This window comes from Pleuronectes platessa, chromosome 5, assembly GCF_947347685.1.
Source record: "Pleuronectes platessa chromosome 5, fPlePla1.1, whole genome shotgun sequence".
Classification (NCBI taxonomy): domain Eukaryota; kingdom Metazoa; phylum Chordata; class Actinopteri; order Pleuronectiformes; family Pleuronectidae; genus Pleuronectes; species Pleuronectes platessa.
In genome coordinates this window covers 24,207,042-24,232,735 of record NC_070630.1, presented here as the reverse complement: position 1 = coordinate 24,232,735, position 25,694 = coordinate 24,207,042, and the positions used below count along the sequence as shown (strand labels likewise).

The 25,694-nt window shown below is 40.5% G+C and overlaps 3 protein-coding genes across 3 annotated transcripts; all 3 read left to right on the top strand.

The window, feature by feature from the left end:
• Window positions 1-617: 617 nt before the first annotated feature.
• On the top strand, window positions 618-4,659 carry dmac2 (distal membrane arm assembly component 2). Its single transcript, XM_053422616.1, has 7 exons — window positions 618-703; window positions 1,200-1,390; window positions 2,070-2,150; window positions 2,942-3,081; window positions 3,234-3,396; window positions 3,489-3,650; window positions 3,741-4,659. The coding sequence occupies exons 1-7, from the start codon at window positions 686-688 to the stop codon at window positions 3,754-3,756; spliced, it is 771 nt and encodes a 256-aa protein (XP_053278591.1). The 5' UTR covers window positions 618-685; the 3' UTR covers window positions 3,757-4,659.
• Window positions 4,660-5,164: 505 nt separating this feature from the next.
• On the top strand, window positions 5,165-11,541 carry sirt2 (sirtuin 2 (silent mating type information regulation 2, homolog) 2 (S. cerevisiae)). The gene is made up of 16 exons (XM_053422357.1): window positions 5,165-5,322; window positions 5,467-5,516; window positions 5,720-5,768; window positions 6,049-6,159; window positions 6,278-6,319; window positions 6,515-6,621; window positions 6,921-6,977; window positions 7,075-7,143; window positions 7,224-7,353; window positions 7,461-7,520; window positions 7,740-7,795; window positions 7,890-7,966; window positions 8,121-8,172; window positions 8,262-8,329; window positions 9,103-9,169; window positions 9,860-11,541. Exons 1-16 carry the CDS (start codon window positions 5,307-5,309, stop codon window positions 10,001-10,003), a joined length of 1,155 nt encoding a protein of 384 aa, XP_053278332.1. The 5' UTR covers window positions 5,165-5,306; the 3' UTR covers window positions 10,004-11,541.
• A 1,760-nt stretch (window positions 11,542-13,301) lies between these two features.
• rinl (Ras and Rab interactor-like) lies at window positions 13,302-23,093 on the top strand. The gene is made up of 11 exons (XM_053422356.1): window positions 13,302-13,656; window positions 13,862-14,027; window positions 16,551-16,662; window positions 17,303-17,375; window positions 17,638-17,726; window positions 18,479-18,561; window positions 18,772-19,003; window positions 19,977-20,672; window positions 20,832-21,149; window positions 21,271-21,402; window positions 22,382-23,093. Coding segments are annotated over exons 1-11 (2,247 nt in total). The 5' UTR covers window positions 13,302-13,654; the 3' UTR covers window positions 22,726-23,093.
• The last annotated feature ends 2,601 nt before the right edge of the window (window positions 23,094-25,694 follow it).

Here is a 25,694-nt window from a genome sequence, read left to right as displayed (position 1 = left end):
TAAATTATGGAACAGATAGAGGAATATGATATAGAGACACATAGAGACAAACAACCATGCACGCTTGGAAACCCACACATACACAGGGCAAAAATGCTAACTCCATACAGTTATGTTCAAACCCGGAATCTTCTTGCTGTGAGGCCACAGTACTAACCACTGCTCCACCGTACCCGAATTCATGCCTCTCCCTATGGCACTGTCTCCATCTTTCTTCCTCCATCCATGACCTTTTTATTCCACAACCCCCCCCCCCCCCCCCCCCCCTCTCATTCACCTCAACTTTCACAGCCTGTTTCTCTGAACTCTTTATCAACCCTATTCGTCTTTATCTATTCACATCTGTACCTTGCCGTCTCCTATAACTCCCCACTTCTCCAAATAAACAGGATATATATATGATATCTTACATCTATGGAAAGACTCCCTTCAGAGTTGTCCAATCAGAAAGCTCAATACTAAAGAATATTTCAGTAATAAGTTAATTTACACTACAATAACTTCAAGTAGCGTGTGTGTGTGGGGAGGGGGGGGGGGGGGTGTCGGTCAAAAGGTTCATCTGGATCTGCAACATGACGGACGTGCATGGGGCGCCACCCTGCGGTAGACAGGCTAAACAACAACCGGCGATATAAGCGGAAGGGCAGAGTTTGTCCCTCACGATTTGCTGTTGAACAGAACTGTCATGTCGGCTCACTTGATGGTAAGTCACCCTTCAAACACAGACTTAACTACTGCACTTAGCACACGAATGAGAAAGTGAGCTAAGTTTTAAAATGGAGGAGAACAGGTTGTTAGTCGGAGAACAGGCTGTGTGTTGTTGTTAGTGTTAACCTTGAGGACTGATACAACTCACACAAGTTAGCTGCTGTAAGCTACATGTGTAAGTTTATAACGTTATGTTAGTGGTTAGTGTTTAGCTTGTGGAATGATACAACTCACACAAGTTAGCTGCTGTTAGCTACATGTGCAAGTTTATAACGTTATGTTAGTGTTTAGCTGGTGGACTGATACAGCTCAACCAAGTTAGCTGCTGTTAGCTACATGTGTACGTGTATAACGTTGTTAGTGCTCCTAGTCTAACCTTATAGACCTTCTACCAGCGGTGTAACACTAATGGCTTCAGTTTGGAGACATTTCTTTGACTTGACTCTACCTGAGCACATCTGGAGGACACCACTCACTGTGTCCGTGTTCAGTCTCTGCACAGATGTTGCCAGCGGTCGGCTCTCCTCCTTGTTGCCAGGCGACCATGGAGCTCGAGCTCGGCGTCTCCTCCTCCACTCCACACGAGGCTGCTCCTTTTCCTCACCCAGAGGTTCTATGATATGGAGATGCTCCTGAGCTGGAGCTCTCAGCTGAAGAGGAGGGTGATCCAGAGGAAGAACGCGTAAGAGATGTCTTTGTTTTTCTTGACTGTAACTGTTGTTCAGTAGAACCCTGAATAAACTGCGTTAATGCAAAGAGTGGGTCCAGCTGTCAGGTGTGAGCTACCTGGCAAACACACATTTGTCTAATTGATGGTGGCTCAAGTAAAAAACTGTTCCCTACTGCCCTGAAACCAAAGGTCATCACAACTACTGCTGAGTGCACCATAAACAATGTATATAACTTGTTTAGTTTAACATCTGGGTAGTGGTGATTTGTCCTCAAGGAATACAAACTCTATATCAAAAAGCCACTAAGGCACCTGAGGTGAGGATGTTACGCAGGTAATAAATCCATTATCCAGGCGGGCGTCACGTTTTGTGTGGGATTTATTTCTTTGTTTGCAAGCTAACGTAAAAACAGACGACAGTGCCATATGCCCACCTACCCATATGTATAAAATAACTCTTTAATTTAATAACCCATAATCTATGTCATCTTCAAACAAAAAAAACAAAAAAAATACTAAATAAACAGATGTTTAACTGTTTAACACTAGTCCATCAATCTGAATGTGCATGTATAAGTTAAAATCATGTAGTTTGCTCTTTTCATAATTAACAAGTCTTTAGGGTCAATGTCATGATCTAATGGTCGTGACAAGTTATTATTGCTGTTGTGACCATCACGTTCTTCCACAGGTACTACAGCTACGCTCAGAGGTTTCATGGGTCGGACATTGCAGCAGCGTATTATGTCTTAAATCTAAAGGGAGGATTTCGGTAAGTACCATATCGCTTCTTCGTGGTTTGAGAAAATGCTTACACCTAAGATTCATATTTTTTCTTCTGTTTAAATAGCTGTTAATTGTAAATAACTAGGTGACCACAGAGATTATTTTATAAAAAGTATTAGAAAATAATAGGATAAGACCGCTACTACTGTCTGACCCTGATGATTATGGGCTTAAACTTGTCTTTTTATCTACTTACTAAATTCATGTAACTTGATTAGGATCAAGCATTTAGTCATGTGGGGCTAAAAGTGATGATTGCTATCATGACTGGTCAACCGGCAGAGGAGTTATTCAGTTAATCAAATCTGGAAAATGTAAGAAATAAGCCATCAAAGGTTTTCATAGTCCAGACTGGCAGCTTCAGATTTCTTGATTTCAGAGTTCCAATGTTGAAAGCAATATTTCAGGCAATGATAATATTTCACACAAAAAATTTGTTAATTTCCTATTGAAGAAGAAAACCTGTTAACAAATATTTGTATGGTTTTACATTAAAATCAGACAAGCATCATATGAAGAAACTCAAACTGGACTTAATGACATGAAATATCACTTGTGGCAAACCAGCTAAACTAAAGGTCTTTGTAGCTGTGCAATGGTTCCTTCACCATTATTATCCTTTTTTAAACTTTTGGGAACTCAAGCTTCAAGAGATTGAAAGCGAGTAAACAATCTGCTGGCTTTAAATGAGTTCAAATGTGATATCACACCCATTACTTTAATTTCTTTAATGTTCTGGCCTGATTCAAACTTCATGTGATCGTCTTGTGTGCTCAGGTTTGTTGGGCTGTCAGCCTGGTTTCGTGCTAACCACAGGGGCAAGTTCAATTGGGATTTCTTGAACCACAAAGACACACCGCTAGAGGAAGTCGACATGAGCTACTCTGTCATCAACTACACAGGACTGGTGAACCTGGGTACTGAGCTTTCTTTCCTCTCATAATTGCATTTATTCTGACGTAACCTCATTTCCTCTGTCTCTCTTGGTCATGTCCATGTACTGTTAATTCATTTTAATGATTTTCAGCATGTAAGTCCAGTGTTTTTAATCTGATTTGTCTTCCCTCAGAGGGACAGCGATCTTTGAGGACTCTGTCTTTTCGAGGATGTCCTGAAGTGGACGACTGGTTTCTGGCCAAGCTCCACATGTTCCAGGACTCCCTGGAGGAACTGGACATCTCTCATTGTCCACGCATCACGACAGGCGGCCTGGCTGCACTGAGGAATCTCAAGTAATCATCCGGACACTCACAACAAAGCCTAGTTATTATAACCAACACATTCCTGTTGTGTTAAACACCTCTTTTTGTGTGCTGTTCTGCAGGGGACTGCGGCGTTTGGACATTTCATCCCTACCTGGGATTTCGAGTCCTGGGTTGATCATCATCCTACTGGAGGAAATGTTACCACAGTGCCAAATCACTGCGTCTGGCTACAACCTCAGTCTGAGTCAGGAGGAGAAGATGGAGCAAATGCAAGAGCAGAGGTAGAGCATGAACAGGGACCTGACGCGATTGGATGCAGAAAGACTTTTTTTTTATCTTCTGAATTCTCAGAGACTGCTCTGCTTTTACAGAAAAGGACAAAGTTAGGTGCAGAGGGAAAACCTGACATAAGAAGAAGAGACGTTATAGGTCTGGATCGGTTGGACTGGGACAGATTTAGTTTGATCTCAGAGAAAGACTTGAATTTTACAAATCCTGACATAATCCTGCAGAGTCAACCAGGTACAGACTCAAATTTGATTGGACCTTTACAACACACAATTGGATATAGAACATTTAAAACAGTAAAGCGTGGAAAAAGAATGGACTACCTCAAGTTTGTTGGGTTATTTGTAAAATGTATTTAATGTATTTGTTATCTCAACACCGTTTTCAGAGATGAACTCTGGAAAATGTCTGCACAATGTGCTTTCTCCAGAGGTTGCCTTTCCAAAATGAAGAAGGCGGCAGGAGATCCTCTGGTCAGACACGGGCATAACAACACAGAAATCTCTGTAGCGTTCAGGCGAGGGGAAGTGCACCATGCAGGAGGCCTGATGTAACATATAAATTCCACTGCGCAGATCACATGTTTTTAGCACATCGACACCAGTGTTGGCTCGTATCACCCAACACTCCCACAACGTCATCAACGCGCCCACTCGCTCGCACTGAACCCTCCAGATAATTTCCTGCTCAATTCTCACATGGGCTCACGTGGACATTATCCAGAGTTTTTACGGGGGGGCTAGCAGCAGAAACTCTGGAGACTGTTGACAGCAACTGACTCAGACATTTGCGTTCTCACTTATTGTCACTGGTAATTTCAGGAGATTATCTGGAGTTCAGTGTATGTTCAGTGCACAGTTTCCTTGCCCAGTCAATTTCAAATAAAGAGTTTGCACTATTGTGAATAGGATTTCTCCGTCTCCAGCCAATCAAACTTTGTCTGCGTATGTTGTGGTGTAAATATGACTGTAAATGTACAAAATAAATGATTATGTATGATTATGTGGTGTTGTTGCATTGCATTGTAACCTTTGCCTGTAAATCCATATTGCATGTTTATCACACAATGGAAACCATGCAGCCGCCCATCACAACGTGTCTGTATGCATTTGGAATCTTCATTGTGAAAGCTTCTGTGAGCAAACCAAAGCCCATAATCCAGTGTGAGCCTTCAGGTGTCTACAGCAGGGTCGGAGGTCGGAGACACAGTGAACTGGAGAAGAAAAAGAAAGGGGATAAATGAATCACTGGTAGTTTAAAAATACAGATGCAGTAAACTTACGGTTTGTTCAGCAGGTTGGAAGTGAATACATTTCCCTACGTGTACTTCTCACCTCCTTTGTCTGCCTTAACATTGGACGCAAGTATCTCTATTCATCTGTAGTCTTACACATGTTTATGGATCATGAGTCTGTTGAATATAAGTTCATTCATGTGACAGTTAACGGCACAGCGGGTGGTTCTCTGCGGTAGGAACTACAAACTCCGTAGGAACTGTGTCACATCATCCCGGACCCTTTTAATTGACGGACAACAACAAGACGGGCCAGCTGAGAGCTAGCATTACCGGTCACAACTTTGTTAATTAGTGAATATACATTAGTTGTCATTCGGACCCCTGTGGTTAAAAGGTTTCAGTGGACGGATAAATGTCTGATGCATCAGGTAATAAGGCTGTCCGATGTGAAACTGACCTTCTTACTGTTTCCAGCAGGTCCACAGCGCAAGCTCAGCTAGCTTTGAAGCTAACACGGATATTTACAAAGACAAATACTTGTTGAGGATCTTGTTTGTTTGTTGTTTTGTTAGAACTCCCTGATAGTCAAGAAGAAGAGGAGGAGGTTTCACTGGAACCAGAGGTAAAAAAAACAAGCAAACAAGAACGCTTTTATCTGTAGCTAACTGTAGCAAGTGGATACTAGCTGATGGGCTACTGACGCCCAGCTTTGACAAAATCCAAACAAAGCAGTGATCTGTGAGCTTCTCATGTTCACAACACACATCAACCGTCTTTACTGTGTCTGAATTCATACTGTCACTCATTATTTTGTATTGTTTATAGGACCAATCCGACGACAGCAGTGGGGAAGAGGCAGCAGGAGACACAGAAAGTATGTAAACACGAACTTGGCTCATGTGTAACATGCTGTGAATTTATCAACACGAAATAATTCATGATAATATTCAGCTTTGCTGCTGTTGAGTCTTTGTATTATTTCATGTATTAAGAGCTTAGTTTTTCATTTACATACTTTGTATGTTTTGTTGACGTTATATTTGGCTGTGGTTTTCTTAGAAGCCATTGCTGATCACCACCGCTCCCCAGTCCCCACACGTTTTAATAAAGATTTTCCGTCCTGTATTGATGATTATCTTCTCTGTTTATGTCAGTGGACTTTTTACGTAACCTCTTCTCAAGCACTCTGGGCCTCGGCACAACTGAAAAAGTTCTGGATGACTTGACTCTAGAAGGAGTGGCTCAATACATAAAGAGTGGCAAATGTGAGTCTCCTTGCTTCTCTTCAGCCTGTCCATGGCTGATTGATTCACAACATAAAAGTCGGCATCCACAGTTTAGTTATTATTTATTTATTTTGAAAGTTCCTTTGTATCCACACAGGTAAGAACATCCTCTGCATGGTTGGAGCAGGAATATCCACATGTGAGTATCCCAGCTTCAATATTATGAAATATGCATTTAACAGTCAATAAATCAGTTAAAATGTATAGCAATGTGTTTGAGTATGTATACTTTATATATATATATATGTGTATGTACACACACACACACACGTATGTGTCTAAATGTATTTATGTATTCTTTATTGTTAATCTGTAACACCTTTTCTCTTCACAGCCGCTGGAATCCCTGATTTCCGTTCACCAGGAACGGGCCTGTATGCAAACCTGCAGAAATATAACCTTCCTCACCCAGAGGCCATCTTCCAGATCGATTACTTTAAGGTGGGTTAATAAAGTGTGAAGCATGGAACAGCACATGACAGCTGTCTCAGGGCTCTAAAAGTCAAAGAAGCGAAGAAAAAAACAAAATCTTTAATTATATCCTGATTCAGCTTAAGTTTCATTCTGAAGATGGAACATTTTGAATCCTGTTTTTGTCACTTGTGTGGTGGCCTGACCACTATGACTAGTTGTTCATTATACTCTCTTACAGTCATCCAATGGTAATTACAGGTATGACTTATCCGATCTTTGCTTTCAGTACATAACATTTTATATGTTTTTACAATCTTGTGTCTCAGAAACATCCAGAGCCATTCTTTGCCTTGGCCAAGGAGCTTTACCCAGGACAGTTCAAGGTACACAAAGCACTTCCAAACAACCAGCTCATGATTGTCATGTCATTTAGAAAACTGATTTGCTTCCTGTCTTGTCTGACTTTTTTTTTGTGTTTAGCCAACAATCTGTCACTACTTCATGAAGATGCTAAAGGACAAGGGGCTCCTGAAACGCTGCTACACACAGGTAGGTAAACACACATCATGTAAACTTAAACAAATTAAATAACTTTGTCTGTGTTGACATAAATGTGTGTGTTCTGTCAGAATATCGACACACTGGAGCGAGTGGCTGGGCTCGAAGGAGACGATCTAATCGAGGCTCATGGAACGTTTTACACATCACACTGTGTCAGTTTCTGTTGCCGTCAGGAGTACAACCTGGATTGGATGAAAGGTATTTATTACCTCTGTTAGCATTTACATAAAAAGGATAAAGGAAAAAGGATATTTGAGTCCTTTTTTCCCAATTGGGACATTTAACTTTTTTTTTGTGCTTTGTAGAAAAGATCTTTTCTGATGACATTCCCAGATGTGACAAGTGCAGCAGTTTGGTCAAACCAGGTTAGTTGATCATTGTCTCTCTGCTTCTTTTTACATTTGTCCTCTTCAATATTATTTCTATTTGTCCAATGCAATTTGAATTCCTCTTCCTAAAAAACCTGACAACCTGTCTGCACATCATTGTACCTCAACAAACATGACTGCAGGGTAACTGGGTCATCACACTGCTTATTTCTGAATGTCTTGGTACCTCGGTGTTCATTGCTTCTCTTCACTCAGATATCGTCTTCTTTGGAGAGAGTTTGCCTGTCCGGTTCTTCACTTCCATGAAGATGGTGAGCGCATGGTGCGGGTTCAAAAGTATTCAGGCATGTGATGTCGCATTTCTGCAGAAATGAACTCTTTTCATTTTGTTAATTCACCTCTCAGGACTTTCCTCGCTGTGATCTTCTCATCGTCATGGGGACCTCTCTGCAAGTCCAGCCATTTGCAGGTCTGGTGGGCAGGTACATCAGATCAAGTTTTCCATTCCTAAAATATAGTAGATTGCTCCTGTAGGAATCTTCAGGTGAATTGTCCAAATAGTCTATGCAATTGTTAATGTGTCCGATTTTCTGTGGTTTCCCCCATGTTACTTTCTTTTTTCGGGGGGGAATTTAGGGTCTCAAAAAGTTGTCCCAGACTGCTCATTAACATGGAGAAGGCCGGGCAGGTGAGCAAACATCACTTCCTGTAATCCCTTCTGCCTTTGTTTTTGGTGTTTTATTCTGTCATAAATGTGATTCTTGATTCTCTGTGCAGGCGGACCCTCTGTTCGGGTTGCTTGGTTTTGGAGGAGGGATGGACTTTGACTCAGACAAGGCGTACAGGTGATACAGAGACGCTGCTACGTCTTCTCTCAAACAGTTTCACTATATAAGCTTGATTCTTCCGTTCTACCATAAAACTAATATATTAGATTTCATTTGATGAATCCCAGCCAGGTGACCTAGTCCAATGAGATTATATGTTTTTGATCATTAACAAACAAATAAAATATTTTTCGAATAAAACATGAATCTAGTCTTTCTATTAGAATGATCTTATGCTTTATGTTTTCACCACCAGATGGTGCTAAGGCTTAATTTATAATGATACTTCACTTTTTATTTTTGTTACAAATTTTTCTCTTAACTAAATGAAATTAAATCGCTCAGTTATAAGCCAATCATTTATTCTGTCCTGTAATCTCTGAAAGGTAAGTCCGCAAATTCATTTGAAACGTAAAGCTATTGATTTACCTGCAGCAGTAAAATCAGTGACAAATACCAGTGAGAAGTAGCACCAGTATCCCCACTTTGAAGTTAGAATCCAATCTAACGGCACACTACAGCAAATGGTAAATTGGAACAACAGTTTCTGGGCAAACAAACACAAACATGGAATCTATTTCCACATCAGAGATGAAGAATCTTTAAAAACAATGCATCGTATTTTAAGGGTATATCTTTGACTTTAATGTACAAATGTTCAAGACGAAAATTTTAAATGGCATTTGACATTCAGTGTTTCAATAGTGGCATGTGGATCAGTTCTGGAAATGTAAAGAATGTTGTGGAGCCCAGTCCAGGCTCTAATCGTGGCCTTGTTCTCTTCCCTCCAGAGACGTAGCTCACATCAGTACATGTGATGAAGGCTGTTTGGCTCTAGCTGACCTGCTGGGATGGAAGGTAAGTTACCACATCATCTATATTCAGGAGAGTCATAGGAGAAATAGCCTTTAACCATAGATTAATTAACACTGACATCACTTCAGTCTGACCGGTGCCCTAATTCAATCCCTTTGTTGAAGGTTCAGTGGGTAATATTCAGCTGAAAGGGATTTATTGGCAGAAATTGAATATGAAATAATCCTAGTGATTTTTTTTATTGTGTGCTTCATCTGAATTAAAGGAATTCTTTCTTTCTTTACCCTAGAATGGACATTTTATATTTAAATACCTCATATTTACATGGGGGGGTTAGTTTAGGCGGGCATGTTTTTACAGTAGCCCAGAATGGACAAACTAAACACCTTTTTAAGTTTTTATCACAACCGAAGGATACCACAGGTTCCCTTTCATGTTGGGAAAGGGAGGGTGAAGTGAGGGATGTTCAGCTGCAGCATGCACTGTCACCACAAATTTCTACACACTGAACCTTTAAGTGGTAATAAAAGTTTAACACATGAGTGTTATTGAAATTTCAGCATAGTCCTAATGGGATTTTCCTTTGTGATGTTGTGGTTGCGAGCCCCCACTGTGGTATGACTTATTATTCACCCAAAGCAGGAGCTGTTTTCTCTGATCATCACCAGTCACTCCCCTGTGTCTGTTTACTTTACTCCTGGTTTAATACCTTCTGGTTTGAACTCTTTCCAGGTGGAGCTGGAAGAAATGGTGAAGCAGGACCACGCCAAGATCGATAGTCAGGACCAAAAGGAAAAGGCCAGTGAGGACAGCAAAGCTGCAGCCAAGACGAGCTCTGCATCAGTGGCTCCAGAACCAGAGAAAAAGGAAGAGTAACTCATTCCAAATCTCCCTTTTTATTCCAAGCTACTGTACTGATGTTGCTGTGTGGAAGTGGCCCTTAGAGGCAGTTTCGGATTGGTTTCTGTTTGACGTTTGAGAATTGATGCTGTATTTTTTTTATTTGCAAACATTTGATTCCTCTAAACAACCTCACATGACGTCTATCATCCCTGTGTTTTATGCTTTTGCTTGTATCAGTTACTTGCACTTTACTGACATTACTATATATTTGCATCATGCAAAAAAGCATAGTGTAATATGTGAAACCATTAGTCGAGATGCTTCTATTTTGCTTTTGTTTAAAATATCATGCAAACTTTTGTCACTCTAGCTCTCGTCACTGATTCCAGTTTATTAACCCTTAAAAGATAAACCAGGCTGTTGTGTATTGAATCGCTCATGCAAGTACTACATAGATGAAAGTAATAACTTCTGGAAACGGGATCTTAAGTAGTTCTAGATATAACTTGGAAAACATTGTCTTGATTTTTGACTAATATTTCTCTTCATGTGGCGCTCTGCTCCTGTTTGAACTGATTTCTGATATTTTTTTGTTGTTTTTAGATGTTTATGGGGGGGGGAAATTATGATCTCTTCATATAATAAAACTGCAAACTTCACATGATGCACAAAATATAATCATAGCTGTGCTCCCTATATTGTCAGGACTTCAGTTGGTTGGGAGTAGATTTTCCTTTTAAATCTTTGGGGATAGACGAAATGCTAGTGAGGATAAACAGACATGGTTTTTTACAAGAATGTTTCATTTAAAATAACAAAATTAAACACTTTCATAATCAAGTGAAGTGGAAACAAATTATAGTGATCATGTCTGCCGGATCAGCTTCATTGCTATCAGCAGATGGTTATTATAACCCAAGTTTATTTATTTTTTCTTTCTTTCTCATGCAGATTAGTTACTAATTGATATTTTTGTCTTCATCGCGTATAAACAAAATGTACAACCTCCCAACCATCACTGTCTTCTGTCTCCGGATCTGATGGTCAGAGTCTGCTCGCTCTGTATTAGTCTGAAAACGCAAGCAGAGCAGTAACAGGAGGGCAGAGCATCTCTCAGAAGAGCGACGGAGAGAGTCCAGGAACATATCACATGCTGCATGAGTGCACACATACTGTACACACACTCACACACACAGTGAATTTAGGGAGATCAGTCATCATCACACAGGCAGTCCATACACCTCATATGTTATAAAAGAGTGCATGAAATATGACATCTTCTTTTAGTATACTACAATAGTTTATTGTCCTGTATGAAAAGACCCCAAATCAACAGGAAGCTTGATTATTGTGAAGGAATTATTTAAAGAGCATCTGTATGGAATGATCCTGTCCCAGGCTCTTTGGTCTCTATAGTTGGTTTCCACTGTATTTGGGATATTTGTAAGATAATTAATTGTTCCACTGTAGCATATTGAAATAGAGGGGTGGGCACAGTAGCATGAACATCTGTACAATATTATGGAAACCAATACAAAAGTCCTGCAATAAATTTACAATTGTAAACGTGATACTGTTCAGTTTTGTTGAGACTGAATGAGTTGATTCAACTGCGTGTCTGTGGCTATTTAAGGCTTTAATTAGTAGAAAATATCAATGTTTGTAGAATATAGAAATACAATGGACACTGGGTTATACATAACTATGTGCACCTTTCCTCAACCACATACAAATAGTTGTACACCTGACCTCAGCTACTTAAACTTCATATTTTTTTTTTTGTTCTACACCAAAAAAAGGTTCAAGCATTTCAGATACATGAACGGTAACCTATAGCATTTGACTAAATTAATTAATGAGTATTGTTTTGTGCACTTATCACACAGTATCCGGGAAACGTATGTTAACAACCCCACATTTTTTCTACACATTTGGATTCACATGATGCATGTGACCGATGCACAGAAATACTTGACATCACATTTTTCCAACTAATCGCAGTAAAGTTATTCGAAGAATAAGACTGTCATAATTGTATCAGTATTAGAGCTGGATTTAGGCAAACTACTACTTTGATCTAAATCCTAATGTTGGCGTGTTAACATGCTCACATTGAAAAGCTAGAATAATGTTCACCTCGTTTACTGTCTTAATTTAGCCTTATCTAAGAAGTGCTTATTAGCACATTAAGACCTGATGGTGAGAAATAATTCAGTCAAGTATTTAGTCATTGACCAAATATGGATTTTGGTGGTGACAAGCTGCCTATCAACTGGGATTTCACTAAAAGCCACAATCGGCTTGTAGTGTCTTAAAAAGTGAAAACTGTGAGGGCACTCAGAGAACAAACACTTTACAAGGCCCAACAGTCACCTTATGAAACCACATTTAAATTTACTAGATCCAGATTGTTTGGCTCAATTAAATTGCCACAAACTCCACAGAAGTATGTCAGTCAACTCAACATGCCAGATTTTTTAATCATGATCCATAAATTATTCTCAGAGAAAAGAAAAGAACTGTTGAAAGAAACCCTCTATCCCACAATGTTTAAAGAAGGTGAAAAAATGTGTTTTTATCCGCAGCTTGATCTGCGTCTGGTTCTTCCCTGACCCACACTATATCCTTCCACCAAGTTTCATAGAAATCTATCCAGTAGTTTTTGTGTAATCCTACTAACTAACTGACAAACAAAAAACAAACGGACAGAAACCTATCCTCCTCGGTAGAGGTAATAACAGAGATCAAAGCCTGTGATTAAAACAGCTCGGTATTTTAATGTATTTTGACTGGACACAAGTGATGGTTCTAACAAACATGAGGTTATTAGTTGGGTTTGGTGTCTGTTTTCAGTTTATTGGTGCCGACTGAATTGGCCTTTGCCATTGTACAGGTGATTGTGCTATATGAGACAATGGTTTGCACAGAAAGTTTGATGACACTGCACGGACACGGGGACCAATCAGCAACACCTCTGGCTGTGGTTTCCTGAAGGACTGTTGGAAAGCCAGCAAACCAACCTGCATGTAGGTGACAATAAAACATGCTTGAAACTCTCTCCCCCCCCCCCCCCCCCCCCCCCTTTCAAATATAAGTCTAATGCATGTATTTCCTGTTTCTCCGGGTATTCTTAGGTCATCTTAGAGCTTAGTGACACATTTACAGGCCGAGGCTGCTCTCAGATTGGAAGTTTTGAACCCTTCATCACTTCTGAACAGAAGACAAGCAGTGCTGCAGAGTGAGAGAAAAACCTGACAGATGTAGCTGTTCCGAAAGGAGACAGTGTCTTCTCAGTGTTCACGCCTTGCACAGACCAGGGTTAACCACATGCAGAATTGTGGGGAGGAGAGGAGCGATTATAAAGAAGCAGCAGCCGTGTGAAATTGGCGGAACAGCTTCATAAGAAAACAGAAAGTGCATCAGATGCCAGTATGAGCAGGATGCAGAAGAAGGCAGCAAACGTGGCAGCAGCCCACCAGTTAGCTGAATTTAAAATACAAAACACTGCAGGATGTGTGTTTGAGTAGCATGTGAGCTTCCTATTTTCTTTTTGTTTTTGTCTTCTTGAGAAACATTTTGTTCTGTGTAGAAATGAAGAGCTCAAGAGAGAAGATTTCAACATGCCGAGTGTGCTAATAGTGTAGAGGAGAGGGGCCACATGAACCATCTGAGCCAGTGTAACACATGTAAGTATTAACCGGAAATCAATATGCTCTTTCAAAAAACTCCGACATTTGTCTGATCATTGAACATTTCTGAATGGGAATCCCCTCAGGCCATATGCAAACAGTAACTTCAACTTTTTCCCCAAAGGGAATCAGCAGTTTTTATTCCAAATTGTTGCCAACTGTTGTTTTCTGTGCATAAACACGTGCATATGTTTGTGTCCAGGGCAGTTCACAGTCAAGTTAACGGTACAACGGCCATCCCGTGGAGGAGCAGCAGGAGTAAGCCGTCACTCCTGGGGCAGCTCAGAGGCTGTCAGGAGGCCTGGTGTCCCGGGGCACCCTGGGATAGAGAAGGGGCCCACACTGTGATCTGTGGAACACCTGCAGGGGTGAGTGTTCCTCCTATTCTTTACAAACATTCATCAGTCAGTCAAGCAGTCGTCATGTCAGTATGATGTCACATCTTCACCTTCAAAAATATTGATATTGTGTTTGTTTCACATATAGATAGAGTGCAAACACTGAATCATTCTGTTATGGGCCCTCAGCCTCCATGCTGGTACCATGATTCAGTCAGTTTTTTAATTTTTTTTGTATTTCACAAATTAACTTTGAATTTAGTCGACTTATCTTTACTTTGACTTATTTCTCTGCTCATTTTAAAACTAATTTGAGCAAATTCGAGAAGCTAAAATAACTCTTTGTGTATCCATTTCTTATTATCTGTCATTCTACCTCCCTATCTTCCCTTTATACCTTCTCCCTGATCCTCACTTTTTCTTCTTCTCACTCTTTCCCTCATTTACATATAATCCAGTATCCTCCTGTCACCTCCAGGTTAGTTTGCTGTCCAAATTGTCTCAAACAAGCGAAGATGTCATTTTGTGTAACAACAGAAGTGTTCTTAGAACTGGATTCTAAATAAGTCACAAAAGTAGTTCCCTCTTTTATTTTACATCTGAATCAGTAGTTTTGAGCTGAGTGCAGAAGTAGTGTTGGACACAGCAAGTGCATGTCAGGGAAACAACCGTCTGCTGAAAAAAGAGAATGTGAGTAGAACAAAACGTTTTTTTATTTTGCTTTTTGAAAGACGGACATACAAATAATTACAGAGAAAGGGAAAACTTTATCTATAAATAACACGATGCATGAGTAATTTTTGGTGTTGACACAGAAATGTTTTGTATCCCAACTTGTCCTCAAATGAATTGTTCATTTATTTCTGACTAAACTTAGCAGTTATGAATCAACACAGAAATATTTAGACATGTAACATCTCAACTGTCAAACTGCACGTCAGCAAGTTCAAAGTTTCGTGATTGCAGTGAATACGACTCTATTTCTGTGCATGTCGACATTGAAAGCCACTTCCTCTCTGTGTGTATAAATGTGTGCTGGTGTTCAACAGCACTCCATTCACTTGTGGTGTCTAAAGTTGCACGTGTATTGTTATAACATAGTAAATATGTCTCAAACAAACGGTTTTGTTCTGTTTCAGTCACTGTTTCCATTGCAGTTAGATCATCAGTGTGGAAAAAAGTAATGACTGGCTTTACAATGTTCGCTGTTAAAATGTTTGTTGTTTTATAAATGTACAATAGAAAATACCACATGAAAAATGTGCTTCGCAAGATATTCACATTTTTAAATCATACAGATGGCATATGGATTTGAACAAAAGTGAGCTTAAAGTTGGTCTCTTGTAAAATGGCAAATGTCACCCAAATATCCCAAAATACATGTGGGTCTTTTTTGGCAGCGTGCAGTGTTCTAGGCAAGGTGTAATCTGTATGTAAACCTACAGTTGCCGATGTGATAAATGGCGAATATGGCCCAAATAGCACACAGCAAATTCACCTAGCTATGGCCCAGATCTGGCAAACAGATGCAGGCCACCTATGTGCCATCATCCCAATGCGGTATGTGGGGTAAATGTTGGGCAAAGCTAGTTTGCTATGTGGGTAAGCTTCAAAGAAAAAAACAAACCTGCCCCAGCAGGACTGTGTGAGTGTGGTTTGCTCAGTTGAAGTAGGCAGTTAGTGAATGTTGACTCCTTGAAGGGAGCAGGATCTCATGGCTCTATTCCTCTCCAAGAGGCGTTCTTATTTTTCTTTATTCATTGGCCTTCATTAGATATGATACACAATTGATATGTAATAAAAAGCAGTGAAAAACTTTCAACACATACTGATATTGCAGTAGGGAGATTTCGGGACACAACTTTGAAAAAACGATCACCTTGAGCTTTCAAAGTAGTCGACCATTAAGTCGACATCCAGAGATAGTTAAGATGTGCTAACTCATGCTGATCACAGCTCAGGATGATGGAATAAGTTTTGTGTTTGAACCAAATTATTGGATAAATGAAAATCTTTTGTATAGATTAAAAGTGGGTTTAATTGTATCACAAGGTTTTTAATAATCAGATTGAGTCTGTTGAGAGTCAGAGCTGTCATTCACGCTATTGGCAAAAACTCTGACTGTATGAAGAGGCATGTGCAGTTTATATCAATAATGCAGTTTTATTTTGTATGTATTTAAAATAAGAATACATATAACACATAAGACTGAGCCACATCCAGCAAGTTGGTCTATTAAGCAGCCTCCATACAATCACATTAACCCTAACCCTCACCAAGCAAATCTGTATCACTTGTCATTACTGAACCTGTGTAAAATGACATCATTACTAATAATCCATATCTAATCAATACAACCTTGTCATAGAAATACTGGCACAGATTTGTTTTTCTTCTCCACTCTCTATTTTGTATTGCCAGCATTTTTCTTTTGAATGTCTGTCCTGTTGTCTGCCATTGAACATTTAAGATGTCTCCACACATGATCAGCTTCTTTACTAAAATGAGTCACTATTTGTGCGTGTGTGTGCGTGTGTGCTTCCTTCCCTCCAGAGTTTCCTAGTTGTGCAGGACTGTGCGACGTCTCTGCCCAGCCTGCTGTGTGTGTCTGCTGGAGGAGACAATGACACCGTTCTCGATTATACTATCAAAAGCACGGGCAAAGGTATGGACCGACCTCATGCTAACATGGAGTTATTTCTGTGTGTATGTCTCTGTATTAGAGCGTCTGTTATAGTGTGTTTGTGTGTGTGTGATCTCTAAGTTCCCTTTTCAGTCACTTTCAACGTTTTTTTAATGACTCATTACTTCTGCCAAAAAGCGTCGGACTAAACTGATAAACAGTTGCTGTAAGTTAATAATATCTCAGGCTGCTTTTGTAACTGCTGCTTCGGAATGTGTGTGCCTGGAAAATGTACAGATGAGAGCAGGTAATACCGGTTAATACTTACACTCCTACACACACCTCCGGGAAACTGCAAATTTGGGTTTCTCAAACTGGTAACTCCCTTTAACTGCTGATACAACTCACACACATCCATGCTGCTTTTATTGGACATGCATGTGGTATGTAAAAACTGAGGAGACAACTGACACCTCTAGCCTGCTATAACCCTGCTCATAGAACCCTAGGCTATTAGAAAATAAAATATTCATTAATAGAATGCTGAGGTTAGTGTGATTAAAGCAGCTTTGCATTAGAAGTCCCCTGTTATAGTTCCTGGTTTAAGCTTTGTGAGTTTCCAGGAATGTACTTTCAGTATGAGGTTAATACTACCCACCATTTCTCTGTTTCTTTCTCTTAGCGTTCCAGCTGTCTGAGTCTCGTCTTTCTTTCTCTGACTTGGCTCAGCTGGTGTTCTTCTACTCTGTGACCAGGTGAGGACCGGCTGCATCTCGGATTTTTATTTTCTGATTGTTCAAACTTCCTCCACAACTTCTCTAACATTTTATCACTACTGTAATAAAGCACAGAAGTCACAGTGCTTTAAGCATCTGTTCATTATTTAGTCTCTATGGCTATCCATGTTATATGAGGGCTCAGTGAAATATCTTTCTCTAAAATAGTTTTGAATTCAGTTGTCAGGTCTGTTTAAACATCATGAATCAGTTTGGTTTATCACTGTAATTTCTCCCTCAGGGATGTGTTGGCCGTTTGTCTGTCAATTCCTCAGTGGATCTACAGCATCACCGGCAAGAACAAAGATCCCTTCTCTCAACTTGAACCAAGTGAGTCATCTCCTACTCTATCTGACTTTGTCTCGTATCCTTACCCAGAGGAAGTATTATAAAACTATAAATGCTTTTATCTCCAGTAGAATTAACTGCTGCAAAGGACTTCCTAAAAAGACAATCAGGCACTTACGACCAACATTTTGCTGCAAAAGCTTTAACCAAATCTAAAAAGACAGCCCACATCAGCCCTGTTGTTGAATCTCTACACTGGTTGCAAGTGAATTACAAGATTGATTTTAAAGTTGTATCCCTCATTTTTTAATCTCTAAATGGAGCTGCTCCAAATACATAACAAATATGTTAGTCCAATATAACCTGCAAGACCCCTGAGATCAAAGGGGACTGGTCTCCTAGAGGTACCTAAGGTGAAATCTAAACATGGAGAAGTAGCTTTTAGTCACTATGCAGCCGGAACCAACAGGTTGGAAGGTATAATTAAAATGGTCTTTGGAATGTGCTTATAAGTTAGCTATTTTTTTAATTATTATTTTATTACGTTTATTATTTTACACAGTGCTATCTTTTTTATTTGTATTATTTTTCTCTTTTTTGTGTAAATTATCGTTTATCCATTTTACCTCGTTTATTCTGCTCTTCCTAGTCTTTTATTTTGATTGAAAATTCTTTTAAACTGTGCTTTCAGATTTGAAGTTGATTTATTTTAATCTTGTCTCTGTGTTATTTTGAATGTCACTGTACAGCAGCATGAAAGGTACTGATTTTATTTTGAATCCGTTCCGATGCAGACACTTGGCTCAACTCACCTCCTGACCAACAGATGGAGGAAATAACCCACAGAGAGCCAAGCACCGTCATGTGCTCCATCCAGGTATATGACGATTATCCCACCGTACTCCAGTTGGTGAACACGGTGAAACATTTAGTAGCTTCGAGTCAACAGTCAACATTACTTCATCTCTGCCGCATCGCAACTGTTCACTTACATGTTTGCATGTCAGTAATGACTTAAAACTTCTTCCACAGCTAAATTGTGGTGCTCAGTGTGTCACACCATCTTTGTGTTTGTGTGTTTCCTTAGCTGACTTCCTCTAACGGGGCCCTGTGTATCATTAATCCCCTCTACTTACGTGAACACGGAGATGACTGGCTGACACAGAGGGAACGTACTGTGAAGTGCACCACACAGGCATCAAACTTCAGGCGAGAGCGACGCCTCAGCACCACTCGGCCGTGGGTGGGAGCTGGGTTACACAATAAACGGGCCATCTCATTGGACCAGGGACCCTCTGCTGCCAGTGTGGAGAGTTATGGTAAGGATGAGCTACTTTAACATATAAATAAAGTATTTGTTAGGGTTAGGGTTAGGTATGGTTAGGGTTAAATGTTGGTGTAGATTCAGGATTTCTTTTTCACTTTCTTTAATATTGCGAGGGTTAGGGTGTTTTTAAATTTTTGTTGATTTCTCAGAGAATCATTCACAGATCTTGATGAAAATCTGGTATATTTTTTAGCGACTGATATTTATGAGTATTTGTGTAATGTATCGATTGAATTTAAATGTGCATTCATAAGGGGACTGTTTGACCTGGCAGAGGTATACACTCTAATGAGTAATATCCGAGTTTAGAAATGCACTTCTCCTTTTCTAAAGTTTCTATCCAATTTAACCAGGGGAATTGACAGACCCATACTGTGATAATTTGACAAAGAAATATAAGGAAGTAGTCTTATTAGCTTTATTGCTAAGAGTTGGTTAAGAATATTGACATCACTGTCAAATCTGTTCTTAAAATATAAAGCTACAGGCACAAGTATATTAGCTTAGCTTAGCACAAATACTTGAGGCGCTATAGAACTTGTTTCTCATTCTCTATAACCTCTTTTACATCAACATTAGTGGGTACTGGGTATGTGTAGGTACCCATTCTAAAATGGTGATGACTCCTTACCCATCGCCAGTAGACAAGTTTGCCTTCAGTTTTTGTACGCCTGCAAGTCCACTCACCGAAACCTGAAGCGTTCTCTAACCTCTTTGTTTTGCCAAAGTAGCGCGTTCATCTTTGTATCTTGTTTCAATCACTGCTGATCGGAGCTGGAGACATTTATAACCCTTGTCTACTGCAGAGTTTGAGCAGGGAGTGAATGCAGATTGTATCCATTCCCGTTGCAGACAAAATGCAGATCTTAGTGGTTTTTTTTACAATGGAAAAGGGGCATATGTTGCTTTTAAGGGTTAAGCCACAGTCACGTTAATGTGGTTTCATTCTCTGTCTCCTTATCCAGGTCTAACCAGAGCTAAATCAGCTGATTCACCATCCCCATCAACACCAGGTGCCACAGCAGGGGTGGTCCTCAGAAGGCCAAGCCAAAATTCCACCATGAGCCCTACACACAGAGCAAGCATGGAGAGCCTGCTTTCATCTCCTCCCTCCACACCTGAAGGTTTATATGGCTCCGCGTCCGAGCTGCAGCCCCACGGCAGCCCTGTCCTTCAGTCCCCTCACAGGGTTTCCTGGATAGAAGATGGAGTCTGGATGCCCCCACCTAGGCCCTCGTCCTCACTCCACCCCCCGTTTCGCGAGCTCGACTCGCTGTCAGTCAGCAGCATGGAAGAAGAGCAGGAGTGCCAAATTCAAAGCCCTCCACCGCACCACCCGTCAGCGCATCGTTTGGCCGACAAGGTCATACATCGGCTCTCTGCGGTGGGCCAGGCGCTCGGCGGGCTGGTGTGTCAGAAAAAAAGACTAACCAATCGGGTGCAAGAGATGAGCGAGCGGAAAGGCAGTGTATTTGCAGAGGCCGTGAGAGAATTCGTGGATATGACGCAGAGGGGAGGCGCTGATCCCGATGGGGTCATGGGGTCAGACTTCTTACAGGAAGTGAGGTCCTCACTTACATTACTGAGGGAGACACTGTTGGACTTCCCAGAAATCCAGGCGTTGCTGGACAGCATTACTGATCTAAGTGACGCAGAGATAGGTGAGTGAGCAAACAGTGAAAATTGACAGATGACCAATACCAATGCATCTTAGCTGGGTGTTTTATTGACAGAACTTGTGTTGTTACAGTCATAACTGAACAGATGATTGGTTGGTTCTCCTCTGACTTTACCTCAATTACCTTCTGACCCTCCTGCAGACTCATTGGTGGAGCTCTCCCTACACAAAGTGGCTCTGAAGCCCGTCTCCCCCCACCTCTACTCCTGCATTCGCACCTCCCGCACTAATGATGGCAGCTTCAAGCGTCTCCACAGCAATCTGTGTGTGCTGGAAAAGAATGAGGTAGAGGAGCTGGGAGGGTCGGCGGGAGTTGGGGTTCCTGACTGCGTCAGCCTGGAGCGAATCCAGCAGAGGTGGACGACGATGCATGAAACCTACTCCCCGGACAAGAAGGTCAAGATGCTGCTCAAAGTCTGCAAGAGCATCTATGACGGCATGAGTACAAATTCTAGCTCAGGTAAACTGGTCGTTTAATGATTTTCACCACTCTAGCTCTGTCTGTCTTGTCTGTGTGACTGGACTGACTCCTTGTTTGTATGTCCTTTTAAATACATGCTCTCCTCTCCACTCTTCTGCAGGAAAAATATTTGGAGCAGATGATTTTCTGCCCTGCCTGACATGGGTGCTGCTCCGAAGCGATGTGGTCACCATACAGCTGGACACGGACTACATGATGGAGCTGCTGGATCCCACACAGCTACAGGGAGAGGGTACAGATACAGTCACATGCTTATGCTGCACACACACACATTTCTACCACAACCCTGTTGAACAGGCAGGAGGTGAGGATGTCCACTATCTTTGTAGGCGGACACAATGGCTGACTTGTAATTTCTTGGAGCATCTAACATGTGCCGTTAAGTTTCCTTTTCAGACCCATAGTTTGTTTGCTCTCTAAATCAGTTCATTGGTTCGTTAACTTTCATTTTCACTCAAAGAAAAAACCCTACGTGAAATAAAATGCATGGTTACAAACCAAGTGAAAAAGTTTGGTGTCCGGGGTGAGAGCAAGAGTGTAAATGTACCCTGTGAGGCCTCTCCAGAAAGACGCCGTCTTTGTAGACCACGTTTCAGGCCAAACCAAAATCAGACAGTTTGGTCTACGTAGGCTTTCCGTTATCGGAATCACCTCTTTGTCCCGCCCTTTTTTGCAATTGTCCATCAACAGAGATTAATTTAGGCATGACAAACAAAGTTTTGTCCCTTGTTGTGCTAAGCTAGATGCTGCATTTGAAGGGGCCTACCGCATGGGACAGCCTAGCAGTGCCCCTGTGACGCATTCAGTCTTTCAATTCAGCCTCTGAAGGATGCAGCCCCTGAATTGAGACACAGCTTTGGTCCAAAATCACTTCCTTGTTCATTCTTTCATTACTCCCTTTATAACGGACACTCAATAATAAGTAAATAATAATAATAATAGGATATTTCCCAATGAAGTTCCCCTGCATGAATACTACTCCAAATCACACATATTCCTCTATTCTAATGAATACATGTTAAAAGGAAACAAAGTCATAAATTTCCATGCTGATATTCTGCCAATCAGACTTGGTGAGTTGCAAGTTTGAAACTGCCAAGTTTTCTTATAATTTAGGAAGGACTTTATGCTCATTGACTACATTTCTGTGCTGCTAAATTACAATCCGAAGTCACAGACTGTCTCCTTTCCTTCATTCCCCACATCAACAGGTGGCTACTACCTCACAACTCTGTACGCCTCTCTCTACTACATCAGCAGTTTCCGTCCACGAATAGCAGCTCGTCAGCTCAGTGTGGAGGCCCAGCAGTCTCTTAACCAATGGCATCGCAGACGCACCTTGCACTGCAACCAGTCTCGTCGCAGCAAACATCGACGGACCATCCGCAGGCAGACGTTTCAGGAGAGGGGTCCTCAGATCTCTGACACTGACACTGTGAGTAAAGAGGAGAGTGGAGAAGAAAATTATTGTTTTCATCCTGATGAGTCACAGCAGAAGAGAGACAGCAGTGCAGAGGCTCTCCAACAACTGAGAGAGGAGAAGGAGAGAGAGTAAGGACACAAGGATCAACCACAGACATCTTGTCCAGGATCAGACTGTCAGCAGCGAGAAGGAATCAAACATGAAGACAGACAGACTCCATGTGCAGCAGAAGAAGACAAGCAAGCAGGATTATAAGTGGCAGAAGAAGAACAAGGGAAATAAAAAGATGTTAAGATTCCAAGACGCCAAAGAAAGCTTTTGATTAGTGTTAGTAATATAGTGCTGTCAAATAATGATGAGGATGTTTGACCAAACCAGGAGATGGGACTCCTCTAAGGGACATCAATGATTCAATGGATAAATTTATATTTCCTCTGTATAAACTTTTTAGCCCAATTAAAAAAACGTTTTAAATAAATTGTGCAAATATCACGCTTTAATTTGTCTGGCTTAAATGACTCCAGAGCTCATGTTGCAGGTGATTGTAATGAATCATACAAAACATGAATGTTGAGGCACTGTGTGTAAATACATCACTCCATCAGTTTCCCCTTCAGTTGATATTTAACTTATTTATATCTAACAATTGATCAGTCTGATCCTTTTATTATAGTTGACCAGTTGTCAGCCATCAATCCACCTTTTCCTCAGAAATGTGATTAAGTTGGCTTTGGTTTTGTAAGAGTTTCACTATTGAGATTTATCTCAAAACTGCTTCTCAACAAGTTTAAAAAGACATATCATCATATCTACTTCTGAATGACTTCTCCAAACACAAGTATATGTCTTCTTCTTCACCACTAGAGAGCAGCATCAACCCTGCTGTGAGGAGCACAGCTTCTTTGTATTTACAGGAGAATAAACACAGGTCAGATCTGTTTTTGATGTAATGAGATAGAGTCTATGGTAGGAAATAAAATACAGCTTTAAACAGAAAAATAAATAAAATGTGGATTTATTTCTGTTATTTCTAAATATGCTGAGAAACCATGTCAGTGAATGCAATTCTCCATTTCTTCTAACTATTTATTTACACACACAGACACACACAGACACACAAATTCATGTTGGCCTTGTATTAGATACAATACCATTATTATGTTTAATACTGAACATGTGTTGTGTGTTCAGGGCTGCCCTGAAGAAGCAGTTGAAATTCAAGCTCTTTCTTTCAAGTGGCTGCATAAGAAAGTACAAATATTTGAAAAAGAAATTGTAAAGCTGAAGAAGCTATTGAAGTTAAGTCCTCAACAAAATGGCCTGTGGGAGTGATACAAGGAGTTAAAATTGCAGATAAAATGCATTGAAGGATATGAAAGTGACTCGTGTTCATATTCATAGCTGAACTGTACAAAGAAAAATGACAAATGAAAGGACGTGACCTCATTGGAAGTCACACTTTAAAAGGTGCTGCAGTGACACTTTGAATAAGTTGAATCACATGTTTATTATTTTTACTTTCATTTCCAGATTGTAACTGTAAACCTCAGCTGCCTCTTCCAAAAAACTTGGAACATATTTACTTAGATGCTATATTTTTCTGCACTCTGAATTACATAAAACAAAGTTTACAAGGAGTGACTATAAACGACTATATAAGTTGAGATTGAAAAGGCAGTTGAAGTACAGTAACTGAATGTACACTTAAAAGTGATATAATAAGCACTTACAATGGTTGTGAAAGGGAAAGCATGAGTAGTGAAAGTAGAAACATTATTGCATTGACTTCACCAGTTAACATTTAAAGATTTTCAGGGAAGCATTTGTAGAACGACAAGAATATAGAAATCTGAATCACTGGCTGCTAAACATCGTTTCTTAACAATTAGAGAGCTGTAGAGGGTGGAGCCTAAAAATGCAACATTTCATCTTAATCTATTTTACTTATTAGTTATATTATAACTTACTAAACTTTGTTTTCCAGTTCTTTGTCCTATTATATTAATTTTTAACATAGTTTATCTAGGACTCTTTTGCAATAACTATGTTATTAACTGCATGTTAATACAAAGGTTAGAAAAATAGTTAATGGATGCACATACATGTACACATGTCAATAGTTATACAGGGGGCCTCTTATGTTAATGTACACACACATGGAAGCGTCTCATCACTGCATTCTAAATGACCAAGCCAATCAAATTTGCCTAATGAGACATCTGGCATTCTGCCTGTATGTGGATGTCAAGCCCAGAAACAGCTGGGCCTTCACACACACAAACACACACACGCGCAGAGACGTTCCCTTTCTCCGCACACACTTTATCAGTGCTGTCAGATCTGGTGTAAGACTTTGGAAGAAAGACAGTGCTACACGCTGGATCACACATTCACCACACACACAATTGGGATGTGTTGACGAAGGAGTCGTGGTCAAGATGTTGCTGGTCAGTCAACAGTGTCCCACACTCTCCGTACCACACACAGCTCTTTCACACATGTGATATATTATGCATACATGAGTCTGTGTAACGCACTCACCACGGCCATAAATTAGATATGTGGCAGAGGTGGAGGCAGTTGAGGAGGGGAAGAGGGGAGAAAAGAGAGAGAGAGAGAGAGAGAGAGAGAGAGAGTGTGTGTGTGTGCGTGTGTGTGTGTGTGTGTGCACGTGTGTGTGTAAAATGAGGGAGGGGGGACAGATGGTTGTGGCCTGAGGCATTCGACGTACTGCAGCTAAACATGGAGACTGCAACATACACACACACACACACACACACACACACACACAGATGGGGGCTGCTCGCGTATACAAACACATAAACATATACTGTATATAAGAAGGTGACACATGCAGCACAAACAACACACTGACACTGTTTTCTCTGATCAGTAAATTATTATACGTATACAAAACATTTAGATTTCGGTGAAAAAGAGCTCAGTCAAACAGTATGAAATATTAGAAAGAATTTTGATTAATACTGCTGGTGTGCCTTTTCAGGAATATCGCTTGATAACGTAATTTACCTTATAACTCAAAATATGAGTTACGTGTGTTTATTCAATTTCATTCTAATTCAAGTCTATTTCATTTCTAG